The sequence below is a fragment of the Micromesistius poutassou genome, assembly GCF_964030765.1.
Source record: "Micromesistius poutassou genome assembly, chromosome: 6".
Classification (NCBI taxonomy): Eukaryota; Metazoa; Chordata; class Actinopteri; order Gadiformes; family Gadidae; genus Micromesistius; species Micromesistius poutassou.
The window spans coordinates 16,554,875-16,569,622 of NC_140276.1; the positions used below are offsets into that span (position 1 = coordinate 16,554,875).

The following is a 14,748-nucleotide window of genomic DNA, read 5'->3' on the forward strand; positions in this document are numbered from 1 at the left end:
TGAAACTGTTGGGAGTGCATTCAGTTCTCCCAAAGATCTGTGGTGGAAAACGTGCAGAGCTTTCGTCGGCACACCTTTACCGACATCAGCCCACCCATAGGAAGGGAGTAGGAGTTACCTTGCAGGACAGCTGGATTCACAACCATGAAGATCCATCTTGCAAGGCTTCAATGTGGCTGAACCAGTGATTGATCAGTGTCCTGAGGAACGACACATGACTTGACCTCCACAGTACTTTTTTAAAGACCCATTTGGCACTTCAGGTTAGTGTAGTGGACAACCTAAACCTCATGCTGCACACAGCCTGCTACTAAGTTGACTGGCAGAAGGCTTTTAATACAATTCAGCTGCATGTTGGCCAACAAGCTCCTTGATAGTGAAATGAATCACTTAAAATAACCCGTGGAAGGGACAAACGGGTGTAGCTATACCACAGCCCATAATTACGCAAAATACACGTTTGTCCATTGAACCATTAGCCAGTGTGATAGTCACTACCTGGGTTGTCATTTGCATCCCTAAACCCATCTTGCTGCTGTCATGTTTTTTTTGTAATCTAGTTTCCCTTCGAGCAATTCAATAAAGGTTTATCGTATATCCTATATAAAATACATATTAACTAGCAGTGTAACACTAACAAGGATGGTAGGCAAGTCATTTAATCATGTAAGATCGAACAAACATTTCCAACATGCCATTCCATGGTGCAGAATAAAGAAACACTTTCATAATATAACCTCCCAATAGCTCCATCTCTGTACAACTCCACACTGCATACTCTTCTACAATGACAAGCACCAGCTTATTTTGATTAATATTAGGAACAAAAAAAACAATAAAAAGCATGCAAGATTGCAACATTCAAAATCAATAAAAACATGCATAACATAAACCAAACAGTGTCTTCAAACATAAATAAAAGGGTAACGCCCTGCGATGTTCCAGGGAAGTGTTAAACACGTCCAGGTTTACCAAGCCCGGGTGGATAGGCCTACCATGCCCGGGTGGACGGCTGCGAGGACCTGCCCGGCCACCAGCTGGCGCACCTCTCGCATCGTGTCCACGGCACTGATGCTCAGCCGGGTGGTCAGCGAGCCGCTGAGGGGGCGGGGCAGGCCGGGCAGACGCACCTCGTAGGAGACACAGATGGTGCCCCGATGCCCGCCCAGCGCCGCGCTGGTAAACTCCAGGTTCATGACGGGTGCGGCGCCGCACAACTGCTGGAGCATGGAGAGGGGGCACGGGGCCTTCTGGGGGAGCAGGGGCGTCCCGACCGGGGCGGGAGAGGGGGGCGGAGAGACGGGGGCCCCCGGTGCTTTGTTGAAGGTTTCTGTGGGGGGCGGGGGGGGGCGAAGGCGCGGGGGCAGCTCTCGACCCGCGAGGCTCTTGACCTTGGGATGGAACTGCTGCCACTTGACAGAGACCCTCAGGGAGAAAAGCTTCTTGAAACCTGGAGAGGACATGACATGTTGAGAAAGGCCGCTATACCAAGACCCTAAATGCTGCTTAATGCTCAGGTCTGCCTTAAGCATTGCGTTATCGCCCCCTCATTTTGTCCCCTTATTTAGGCTCTAGGCATGTGCCTATGATTGGATTTAATTTACTTCATACAGGAAGTAAACACCATTTGACTGATAAATGACAACGATAATGTTCCAATATTAGAACACCGTTAACTTCTGGAATACAGGGTTGACCCACTGAGCTACACACCTTCTCCAAGAACTTTCTTGGCCATGGAGGCTGCATGGTGGGACACATAGACCACCAAAGCAGACACGCCGTTGATGTCCGGCCCCGACTTCAGGGATAAACCTTCCACACCGTCGCTCAGACTCCTCAGCACCTGGTTGAGAGCAACAACATGAACACTGAGCCGCTGCATGACGAGTCACATCAGATAAATGGAACAATTCAACCATTGGTCTGAGTATGCAGTATAATGACCAATAACAAATGTGGCATATAAGATAGAGAAAAAATGTTATATTGTCAAAGCTTGCCCTAGAGCTAAGTGAATATTGCATACAATATAAAAGATAGCATCTAATCACCATGTGAGAGGAATCTTCCTACGGGTTCAGCACAAGTTACGTTGCATTACAAAATCAAAGTTGCATGCGATAGCGCGTGTTTCCCCTAGAGAGCCGATAACCTAGAGAACAGGTTATTGGTGTCCTCCTTTAAGAGGCCTTCCCCTATAGGTCGTTCCCCTACAGAGCGTACAGCAGGGTGAAGGTGTCCTCCTTTAACCTGTTAAGCCCGAGCGGCCCCGGGGCCGGCTGCGCCGACTTGTAGCCCGTGCGCTGTATACAGCACCACCACGCTGCAAGATGTCCATGGTGCATACCCACCCAACGGGAAGAAGCTTGGCTAAAAGCCCATGATAACCATTTTTACTTAAACAAAAACACAATTCCGTAGCAAAAAGACGCACAACGTGCACACTCGCATACTGGCCGCCAGTGATGTCGCTACTCCATGCCACCCACACAAACTATATGCCACATGAAAGCAGAGGCTCCACAGATTCCAATGATATACATCTCATCACTCTAAAACTAGCAGCCAAAGAGCAAAAATAAACTTCACTTTATACAGTAATACAAACCAAACAATATACATATTGTTTGGTAGCCAGCATGCTTGTAAGGTTGGTTTGGACAGGGGCCTCTGAATATGTGTTTTCCTTGGATTTTGGCACAAGGGATTATAACATCTGATCCTGTGTATTAATGAAATAGCCATAACCATAAATTATGTCTTACCTTTATTGTTTTGCGACCAAAAGTTGTGTTTGAGGGCATAACACAGCTAATCCAAGACTGTCACTTTGAAATGATTCCTGACACTCTACAGTCTTTACATAGCAAGAACTGTTTTTGCTACGAGTGGGTAGGGTACTTCTCTTCACCCACAAGGTCTTTGGCTCCTTGTGATCGGCGAATGGTGTTTTTTTACATGGATTTGGGGACTGTCCCTCGATTCTATTGGCTCTGACGGTCGACTCCTCGATAGGTGTCAATCATCCAAATTGACCAATGGATAGCCAAGATATCGTCTCGCGTAACTTTCAGCGTGCGACTGGCAGGTTAGCAATCAGATTGTAGTTTTTACCTGTGTTTTTACAGTTTAGTTTTATTATATGTTGTATATCTTCTCAAATATATCTGCTCCAGTTGGAGTCAAACTTCATTTCCATTGTATGGCTTTCTTTGACTATACTGGGAAAATGTATAGAGGTCTGGGTGAATTTTCAAAACAAGTCAAAAACTTGAATTTGGATGGAATGAATACCTTAAGTGACATGTTTATTGAAGAAAAAAAGTTTGCTGTCCTTCTTGGACATCCTACATTGTAGCCCTTGCCGGCTTAAACCCCGCCCTACCATAAGGGTACAGTGTTTCCCACAGACCAGGTAGCAACGTGTGGCGGATTTGTTGACGGGGGGGGGGGGGGGGGGAGAGGCGCGATTACGGGCTGGCGGAGTTACATTTAAAAATCGCGTTCAAGTAAAAATAAATAAGAAAAGCGGAATCAATTTGTGGCGCTCGTTGTTCAATCTGTGGCGCAGCGCCACACATTGGCCTATGTGTGGGAAACACTGGGGTACTGTCGGCGGTGGAAACGTGAGCTGCACCTTAAGAGGAAACACACCATAAGAGGCCTTCCCCTACATGTCGTTCCGCAGACCTACCTGCATCAGCTCCGCCCACTGGGTGCTGACAGGCAGCTCTCCCACACACAGCTGCCTCTTCTCGGTGCTGTGGCGGACGCTGAGCTGCACCCCAGGCTCCAGCGGGTGGCCGTGCAGCCGGCGCACCGCGTCGGCGGCCAGGCTGCGGCTCCCGTACTTGGCGTAGGCGAAGCCGCGGTTCATGCCGCTGAAGTTCATCATGAGGCGGAACTCCCAGAGCGGGCCGACAGCGCTGAACAGGGGGATCAGACGGTCCTCGTAGGTCTCCCGGGGGAACTGGCTGATGAACACCTCACAGCCGCTGCCCGGGACCGGCCCATCCCACTCTACACATTAAGGGGTTTATTAAGATAAGTGGTCAGTGCGGAAAGGGCGGGGCCGTAAGAACCAAACAAACACACATACCTCACGCCTTTTTTAGCTTTCTGTAAGATTTCTAATTTGAGTGTTCTGGGGCCGTATTCGGAAAGAATCTTAGGGCTAAAAGTAGGTCATAAGTGGCAAATTTAGGAGAAACTCCTAAAAATAATGGGCATGTCAGTCTTAAATTTAGGACTTCAAATTTATTTTACTAAGAGCAATTTACAAAGTATTTTAGGCCTAAAAGTAGCACCTAAGTCTAGGAGAGCTTAAAAGTCCGAGAGGACTCTTAACTCAGTAAGACATATTCACAAAGAATATGTAAATGGCTGCTGCAAGACAAAATGTTTGAGACAATGGAGGACTGCGAATTGATAAAGAGATATAGGCAAAATCGTGAGGGTATCAAACTTGTGGTTGAATTACTGCGGAATGCAATAACATCCCCAACAAACAGGAATAACCCGATCAGTCTGGAGATAAAATGTGTTTGATATTTAGCAACAGGGAAAATGCAACTTTGTAATTCTGACGATTTAGGAATATCGCAACCATCAGTGATGGTTAAAACACACAGAATTGTTACAAATGTACCTTTAATTATTTAATATAAATAAATCACTTAGGCGAAACCGATCCGTTTTCCTTTGATGCGGTTCAGGAATATCTCCGTAAAGACGGATTCATTGCGAAACTGCACCAAGCTCTAGAAAAGCTGTAGTACACATTTCAGGCCCATAAGGGGCACTGCTTCTGCTACAGAACTCCAGCAAAAAGAAGAAGAGGCGAGCATGCGCATAAAGCCTGTGCACTGTTTACAAACAGTCTGAAGGTAGCGCTTTGCGGTGGATCTAAATAGATTTGGTGTATGGGTCTGTAATCCTTTTTAGCTTCTTTTGGTAGTGGAGCAACATTAAATATTGCCCTAGCAACCCAACAAGGGACATTATCTGCTGCAGAATCATCACAAGCATGTAGTCCACCATCATTGTTGTGGTCGTTCTGAGACGCCGCAGGCTTAAGAGCTCATAGGCTAGAGGGTCGAGGGGTGGGGTGACGTCATCGTTTGCGTTTCAGGTGTCCACACGAATCCTAACATGAAACCGCATAGGTCCATTTTTATTTGAATCCACCCTTGGAGGTGGTTTCAGAAAAGTGCGTTTTCGGGCACCGGATCCGTCTGGATGGTCGGCCCAAACGCACAAGACTTGTGCAGTTTCACCAAAAAAAAAATCGTCTGTGTGGACGGGGCCTTAAACCATCATTATTTGTCTCATGTATTAATAGTAATACATCCCTTTAATCATCATATATTACTACTCTTACTTATGATTACTATCTAATCATTTATTGTAAGATGAATTATTGTATTAAGTTTATAATCAGCTCAGTAGCAATTGGTCGTGGGACCAGTTGGGCTTTCGCATGCGTTTCAGGTCTTTGTCTTCGCTTTCATATATCATGATAGGAGGACTTGAATACTACGGTATAGGCTGATATTTAAAGTGTTTAAGTGCTGGAAATATGCTCATTGGATAATAGTTTGCAGGGTTGTAGAACCTGATAATGTAATAAATTCCCGATAATGTAACAACCCCAATAATGTAATAAAAATGGTGATACTGTGTAGGCAACTCTAGGTCAAGAGCTCTAGCACCACCAACAGGTCTAAGTTGGACATGCATTAATGTTATTAACTTTAGACCTGTTTATCCGTTTTTCACAAACTATGTATTTTTGGAACCCTTGGGCCAAGCTGAGTTCAACACATCCTATGACGTCATATATGAAGCCATATTGGATTTGATCAAAAACCTTTAAAAGGCCTCTCGTCACAAGTTTTTATATATAGCATACCCTTAACCAAACTTAAGGGTATGCTAAGGGGTATGCTAAGGGGCGGTGCAATTATCGAAAATGTGTTTTAACTCCTATCTCTTTATAGCCTGGAAATCCAGACCCACATCTAGAAAGCTGTAGGGTCTGGCAACGATTAATGAAAATGGCCCAACTCAAGGGGCGGCACCAAGCATGCATTTGAAAATATCACTGCATGCAATTGGATAACACTACGACCAATCAGAAGAATACAAGGGGTGAGAATACAAGAAGAATACAATCTACATTTCTACTACAATAGCTACAATCGCTACATTTATGTGTTAAAAAAAAAATTGCACCATTGTTTCACCTGAACACGTCTGCAGTGGAGGATGAGGTTTTGACAGTACAAGCTGATATTGAGCTGAAGTCCAGGGCACATGGACAATTTGGGAACTTACTCACAAAAGGAAAAGTATCCAACCATGAGAAAATGTGCAAACTCCTTGACTGCATTATTTGGCTCTACTTAGTTATACCAGTCAGCCTTTTCCCACATGATTATTAGTAAGTCCAAATACCGTACCACCATCACTGATGGTCATTTGGAAGTCTGCTTGAGAATAGCTTCCAGCAGCTACTGTCCGGACTATGAAACCCTGGCTGACTCCATTCAGTGCAAGTCATCAGAGTATGTACTCAGTATGTATAAATAAATATATGTTTAGCATTATTTAATGTAGGTAGATCATTTTGACCTGGTCATTTTGAAAGTGTGCTGGGCACCCCTGAGCTAGGGCAAGCATTTGCCCTAGCAAAGGCCAGAAAACAGCATTTGTAGTTTGTTTGCTGTTATATTAATGTACAGAATATCTTATGTAGCACCTTTAAGGGTTTTGATGAGCACTGAAATTGTAAAAGGGTGGGTTTAATTACCTAAGAAAACTATTCAAAAGTACTAAATTTCCGTAACTAATTTGAGATAATTAATACCAAGTCACTTCACACCTCAGTTATGTGTGCATTTTAGAATATGTTTATATCTTTTTTTAGTTGTATTGTTCAATATTTGTATTAATATAGTGCTAACAAAATAATGTGAACACTGACTCTTTTTCAGTCTTTTTCAGTGAATATTCAATGTATTTTGATTTGAGTACATATCATTTGCACTAGCCATGGCATGTAAAACAGCATTTGCAAAATAAATGCTTTATGCATGGATGAACACTGGCCTTAATACTGGTTTGGTCAAATTATTCATAACATAATGGTGATGAATGTTGGTTGGAGGGGCCCCCTAGGAATTTTTGCCTAGGGCCGGCAGACTCTCAAATCACCACTGACTATGGGGTTGTGTACTATAACTATAATTCCACATTATATATAATGTGGAATTAGTCTGATAACAGTGCGTTTCCTTTTAAATCTAATCCCAAATCATGTAATATGTCTCATATGTTAATTTTTGGTGGGCTTTTAATTAGAAACTATATATCAGAATGTCTTGTAACTTACTGGGTCACACTATGGGGTCGTGTAGGCTACTTAACCCTGAAGTGGAATTAGGCTATGATAACAGGGCGTTTCCTTTCAAATTGATAACAGCTTCTATTGACTGTCAATTGGTATGTAGGCATACCCGACGAATGCTTAAAAAAAAAAAAAAAAAAAGTTCTGAGACGCTATTACCGTAATGGCTAATACGCTGGGTCGGCTGGCTTGACTGTCGTTCTCTAAGTGTCGGCTGGCTTGACCGCAGTCACGTGTCCAGCATGCCTCCAATACAAAGTGATACAAAGTTAACGGAGGCGAGCCATGAGGCCGCGCGTTTGTTCAGCCTATATTAAAATATTTAAATATCCCTTTTGATATACATTTTGGTATCTAATGAAGCATGTTCAATTTGCTTACCATAAAAGCAGTAAAAGATGGCCATAAAAAGCCGCGCTAACCCTAACCGTGCAGACTAATAACTAATCTAGTTAAATATGTTAAATAAACTGCATTCTGTCATACGCGCACAATGTTCCATCCATGTAAACAGAAGTTTAGCCACTGGGGCATCCTCACCGTCCGGGGGCCCTCCATACTTCCTCTGCCCGTTCACTTGAGACAGGGTGACCTGGTTCTCCTTCTGCCATGTCTCCAGAGCCTGCAGCCGTGCGGGGTTCAGCATCTGGAGACAGTTTAATAACATCCGTGTTTACCAAGGGGATCAATATTAACCCCTCATTGGACAACCACCTGTGCACTATTTTATTAACAAACAGCAAAGGCCTACATGAATTTAAACAAAGTAGCAGAGCTTACAGGACAACCAAATCCATGTCGAAACGAAGCTACAAAAAAATCGAGGCGGTCCACTTAATTTTGGTTTACGCTCGTTTTTGGTAAAAATCAATGCTAAAGTGAGGAACCAGAATGGTATTACCTTAATCTGTCGTGATTGCTTTAATGGTATGTAATTGAGAGGATCACAACCCAGGCCTTGTGTCTTGATTGAGCGCTAATGCTCCGCACCTTGTGCCCGCGCGTCATTGGTCGGTGATTTGGGGGCCGACCAGAGACGCCTTCAGCTCCAATTTATACTTGTGGATTTCACGTGTTGAAAAATACGGAAGCGTAATGCATTCAAGAAAATAAATTCCGCACTTGCTTTTCTGTATTAACGACAAAATTGTCTCAGATTTCTGAGAAAAGTTTTAATGTAAATAATGAGATGCCTCAAAATCTCAAGAGCAGCTGTCACTCACCTGGGAGCTGGAGTTCAGAGGTCAGATATGTCGTGCTGGTTGAATTCAGTCAGTCTGGTTGATGTCTGAGAAGTTGGGAGATGTAAGATAAGTAGTAGTAGTATGAGTTTGTCCACCTTGTCACCTCAGGACTGAGGGTTTAGAAGGAAAGACCCTCGTGATGTGATTACCTCGTTTCTCCAGGATCAGTTGAACCGATATGAGAGGATGAACCTGGAATCATCCTCTTCTGTTACATGAGGTCAAGCGACCAGTTTGATGACATAATCTGACATGTGAACTAACACCTTAGAGAGCTGATATCTACTGATCTACTCCATGTGGACTAACACATTAGAGAGCTGATACTGATCTACTCCATGTGGACTAACACCTTAGAGAGCTGATACTGATCTACTCCATGTGGACTAACACCTTAGAGATATGAAATACTGACCAGCACCCTAATCCATGTGAACTCATACCTTAGAGATATGATATACTGACCAGCATCCTATTCCACGTTGACTAATACCTTAGAGAGCTGATATCGACTGATCTACTCCATGTGCTTTAATACCTTAGAGAGATGATATCTACTGATCTATTTAATGTGGAGTAATACCTAGAGAGCTGATATCGACTGATCTACTCCATGTGAACTAATACCTTACATGATATACTGACCAGCACCCTACTCCATGAGGTGAGAGTTTCTCACATGGTTTTTGAGGATCTCATCCATTCAGAAAAACAGGGCAGTATTATCTCAGTTCTGAGATGATTATGAGTTCTGAGATGATTCAAGGTATTTCCAGGGCTCCTGACATCCAAAAGTAAAAACGAGTAGGCCAATATACTGTAAAGTAGTCCAAAATTAAGTTGTAATTCTATCAACTAACTATGGTTCCACTCCAGCAATTCATGACATACAAATTCACACATTAAAGTCATGAAATCTAATTTATATGCTTTCTGAAATATTCACATTGCTAGCGATGTGGTGAAAGATTGTGCAATTGTCGACCACAACCACAAGATGTCAGCAGTTAACCACAAAAGGACAACAGAAGTATATGTCGACGAGTTCATGGAAACAAAGGTATGTCTAAAACACATTAGGTGTTTTATTTACACATATACTTAATCATATGCAATTATGTATTGTGTGTGTGTGTGTGTGTGTGTGTGTGTGTGTGTGTGTGTGTGTGTGTGTGCATAGACAAAGTTGTGTGGATAAAGTGTGTATGTTGTACTATCTTATTCCCCTTTCTATCTTCTAAAAGGCCCCACTAGGTGTCTGTCTGTCCTGTTCTTCTGTTCTGATACTGCACCTGTTACATCTGCACATCAAGGCTCACACTGCTCCGACGCATACATTTTTCATTCTGTGAAACGTTTTACTCTATGTATCAAATCTTTTATTTACTAAGAACCTTCTGTTAATGGATGTGCCAAGGGGTTTCGCTTTTTTGATGTACTTTCTTTGGAGAAAAAAATTAGCAGAGCTGGTTTTGCTTAGTTGTTGATAAGAAGTTGTTTACTCTACTTTAGGTTACTTTCTTTAAATTATCCAAAATTAAGTTGATTGAAGGCTTCTGATACAAAGGCTATCATGGTCCTTTTGTTCTCTCTGGAAGTTATGACAGAAGGGAAAAGCTAGCTGAAGCAGCTGTTTGAAAATTAAAAACTTAAAAACACTGATGGCTTTTATCGATTCTTTTGAATAGTGCCTTCTCTGCACGTTGCACTCCACTCAATTTGTTGTGGGCACAAAAGCAGAGGGGGGTGGAAAAATTATAAGAGAACAAATGCATCGTAATACGTTATCTATCCATGTCAGAGGCTATGGAACAGCAGTGCTTATGTGAACGCACAATAAGAAAACAAGTACTGGGCATTAACAAATACAAACTTTTAAGAAGCCTTGAGACTGCTGTACGCGGTGAATTGAGGATGAAGAATTACCAAGAAAAGACCAGAAAAACACATGTCAAGTTAGAGTGAGGACAGTAGACGTCAGAAGTTTCAGAGAGGACGGCAGTCAGGAGGAACGGACTCCATGTCTTGGTGTGGGGTTTTAATGAATCCATATGAGAAATACAGTGGGTCTTCATATCTCTGGTGGTTTACAGCACTATCTGGAACCTAAGTGAATGATGGTAACCTATCTTGACAGGCCAGATAAGCATACTGTTTTATCTCAAACAGTTTCAGGACAATCTGATTATAATGAAGGTCGTGGTCTTTTCTATCGATCACCTGAGCGGTCCAGCTGGATTACTTTACCGGTTAACCCCTAAGAAATCCTAACAACCAACTAGCAATTATGTACAAAACAATAACAACCACTAGTCACGCCCAAAAAATCTTCCTACAAAAAGGGTTTGATGTCTGTCTGTCTGTTTCTGTGAACAGTTGTCTAAAATGTTGTGGGTTTATTCCACATTGGTTCAGCATTAGCTGTAGCATTGTTTTGTGTATCATGTTATGTGAGATCTGAGAATCTTATCTGCCTCATGCAACACTTTCTGTTCAGACTGTATAACAAAACCTATTTCAAACCCAGTACACCTGAGCAGAGTGTCAAATATGTCCAGTCCAGAGTCACCGAAATACAAATACAATAATCAGATGTGTTCATAAATCAAAGTTGTGGTTAAGAAAAAACACATTTTGAGTTAATTTACTTTGACAAGATTTACTTTGAGTTGTTGCTCAAATATATACATATATACAACACAAAGGGTATATATTTTTGAAATGTGATGAATTACAATACTGTGTTATCTGATCATTTTCAGAAACTCTCATGGAGATGGAGGAATGGGAAATTGTGCCCAAAGTCCTCAGTGAATTTCCATAAATGGAGCTGTGGGGAAGGTTTCATGCCCAAGGTCTCATTTGTAATAGTCTCTTTTGTTCTACTCTCCTGCTTTTATCTCCATATCAGTGGAACAGGTCAGGATTAATCCTGACCACAGTACACACATTACCGCATCTCTGGATCTGCATTTTCCTCAACCTTGCAGCTGCTTAGGCTGGACTCACTGGAGTCATCTCGTACTGGTTCCTGCTCACCTGTGCTGCTGAGTCTTTGGTCTCAACCCTAGTCCTCCTCCACTGAGCTCTCAGAGTCTGTATAGACCCTTCTCCATGACCTGAAGGGACTGGTTCTTCGATAGGCAGAGGATCACATGGCATCCACATTGTACAGGGAAGTATCCAAACTCTAGCAGAACCATGTCAGGCCTGCAAACATTAGTCAATTAATAAATTGCTTGATCAACAGAAAATTGGTCTAATGTAATTTTGAGAAGCGATTAATCGTTTAATTATTTAGTAATTTATCAAGTACAAATATCAAACATTTGCTGCTCAATGTTTCAGTTCAATTTAATATTTGTTTCATGGATCATTATAATCATAGTTTTTCTTGGATGCTTGTCAGATAAATCATGCACATTTAAAACATAAATTTAGACAAAATAATGAATCTATAAATACAAAAATGAATCATAAGATGAATCTACTATGGCTATAGTGGTTAAGCATTTGGTCCTCCCAGTAGGAACATGGTTTCCCAGCCCCCAGCCCCTGGATTCCTACCAGTAACCGTATCCCTAATTATTAGCACATAATTTAGTGTTTTGCTTGCATCTCCTGTTGTTCTCCGAATAGCCTTCTGATGAAATGGCATATCCCTCTCTCATTGGGTCATTCCATGACAAGCACATGTGGACGAGATGAACAAAGGTTTACAAGGAGGTATGGGCTTTGTTTTCTCTTCCTCATAAAATCTATTCTCGAGAGTCTCGGCGAGTTGAAGTGTCAATAAAGTTTAGCACAATATATGTGAAGGCCTTTGTTCAGGCATTCAATCCAGTTTGCTGTCTTCTTTTCACCTACAGTTTGTCGGGTTTCTCTGGGTTGTCTTGAGTTGCAACAATGGTATATTTCTGCACTTTTCAATCCAAACAAAGTGAATGCAAAGACGCATTTCGAGAAAATTTTTGCGGCGCTAATTAATGAATGGCGAGGCGCGAACACCAACCTTCATGTGGATTTTGCGTGATTTTACTCGTGAGAACAATTCACAGAACTTTTCAGGGAGTGAACCAGCGTTCACTCCCTGATGTCAATGTTGAACTGCATCATGGAGGAGAAAGTGATTGTTGCCGTTTGCTGACTTCCGGAGCTCTATCTATATATAATAACAATCTATATAATATAATGTAAAATATAATATCACGGCCAAAAGCCGTGTGCGCCTCTGGATGATATTATGAACCCTAAACTACGGTGTTTGGTTCTTTGATGTCTCTGGTACCATAACAAGTAAAGATTCGTAGTGGTGGTTATCTTGGCCATGGTTGAGAATTACGTTGTTTGTAAGAGAGCCCCTCCTCCACCAATACGCTTCAAAACACTTGTGCAAGTGTTTTGAAGTTTGCATGATCAAACTTGTTTACTCGCACGAGTAAACATTGAGGTGCGAGAATTCGCCTCCCTTATAAATACTTATGCTCCTCTACATTCTGTACGTTCACTCAATGTTTGGAAAGGTGATCAGATCGAGGGCCAGACGGGACAGACATCATCTGTGTTGATCACATTCTGAACCAATCTAGTCTGCATACGGTGCTCTGCCCCTTGCCACAGAAAAATCCATAAACTGGCCATCCATCCAGAAAGAGGTTCCTCAGGGGCTGGTAATGGTCTCAGTTCAGCACCTCACCACTGCAATGCAGGTCATGGATGGCTTTTTTACTCTCTGGAGAGGGCTGTGTTGGTGCTGCTGCAAATGAGGGAGGGGAGGCAGCAGATACAGGTATCATAAGCTTGGTCCCGCTGGAAGATTGGACACTGGCGGGTTGGAGACCCTGAGCCTAGTGAGAACCTCCAGATCTTGCAGGTTCACATTTCAGTTTCTCACTGAATTTGAGTCTGGTCTAAGCTGGTCCTTGCTTAGTCATGATCTAAACTACCTCCACCTAGCGCTGATTGTCCCACCTGCTTTATGTCTTCTGAAAGTTGGTTTCAACTTTGATCTCCAGGATGGTCTCAAGGCCTGTTGTAGTTTGTGTAGTTTGCCAGCACTTCTTTAATGTTGTAATGCATTTTATAAGGCAGCTGAAATCGTCCTCTCTGTTGTAGTGAACAAACAGAGTCTGGCTCTCCCACATTCCACATTCACTGTTCAATGCTAGATTTTGGTTTGACAACTTTGGCTGCAAACAAACAATGGACAATGTAACTAATCTTATCCGTCTGATCAGTTGACAATTTGCTTGGTTAATTTATTTTAAGTATCAAGTATCTGTTAATTAGTGAATCTTAAATGGACCCTAGTAACGTGTCAAATGCTGAGATGCAAACTGAATATAGAATACCATCTCCACTGATGTAAGCATAACTTCAAGTTCTGCCGCCTTTGCAACATATTTTTCATATCCGACAGAGTATTTTGTTTTTGTATATAAATAGATACAACGCCATGAATACATATAAATATACCTCTATTACCTCTATAATACCTTTATTTCTACCAAATGATAACAAATATATATTATCTGTATTTTTTATCCTTATTTGTTATTTGTATATTTTATCTTTTTTTTGTTTATACAGATGTTTCTTCAGACTTTCTTATATATTTAAAATGTTGTTGTGAATCGCACCGTCTGGATTGCATTTAAATTTCGTACCATGAATACATATAAATATGTATAATGACAATAATGAGAATTCTGATTCTGATTCTGAAACGCAATATAGCCTTCACCGATAAGAGAACATATGTAATAGCCACATCCTTGTCATTCTGCATTTTTCATTCTTCATTCAGAGAGAACAAAGTAAATGTGGCTGTATATCTCAGATACACGGGACACAATTTTGAGACAGACCTTGTAAATGGAAGCTGAAGAGGCAGACATAATTATGCATGCTGAGGGACATCTGAGAACGGAGAGACAAACGGAATCTTAATATTGCAGATGTCTACAACTCTAACAATAGAGGGAGAGCCATGGGTCAGTACTTTGTGAACATGCTGCCCACTGTAAGCGGTGGCGAAAAGAGAAAAGAGCTGAGAAAGAGCTGGCTACATTCTTGAACGACACTGTGAAAAGC

At 42.0% G+C, this 14,748-nt stretch overlaps 1 protein-coding gene across 1 annotated transcript; it reads right to left on the reverse strand.

Annotated features, from left to right (window-relative positions):
• Positions 1 to 968: 968 nt before the first annotated feature.
• dnd1 (DND microRNA-mediated repression inhibitor 1) lies at positions 969 to 8,057 on the reverse strand (the record flags this gene model as incomplete). The annotated part of the gene is made up of 4 exons (XM_084469621.1): positions 969 to 1,450; positions 1,714 to 1,846; positions 3,698 to 4,023; positions 7,952 to 8,057. 4 exons carry the CDS (start codon positions 8,055 to 8,057, stop codon positions 969 to 971), a joined length of 1,047 nt encoding a protein of 348 aa, XP_084325747.1.
• Positions 8,058 to 14,748: the final 6,691 nt, after the last annotated feature.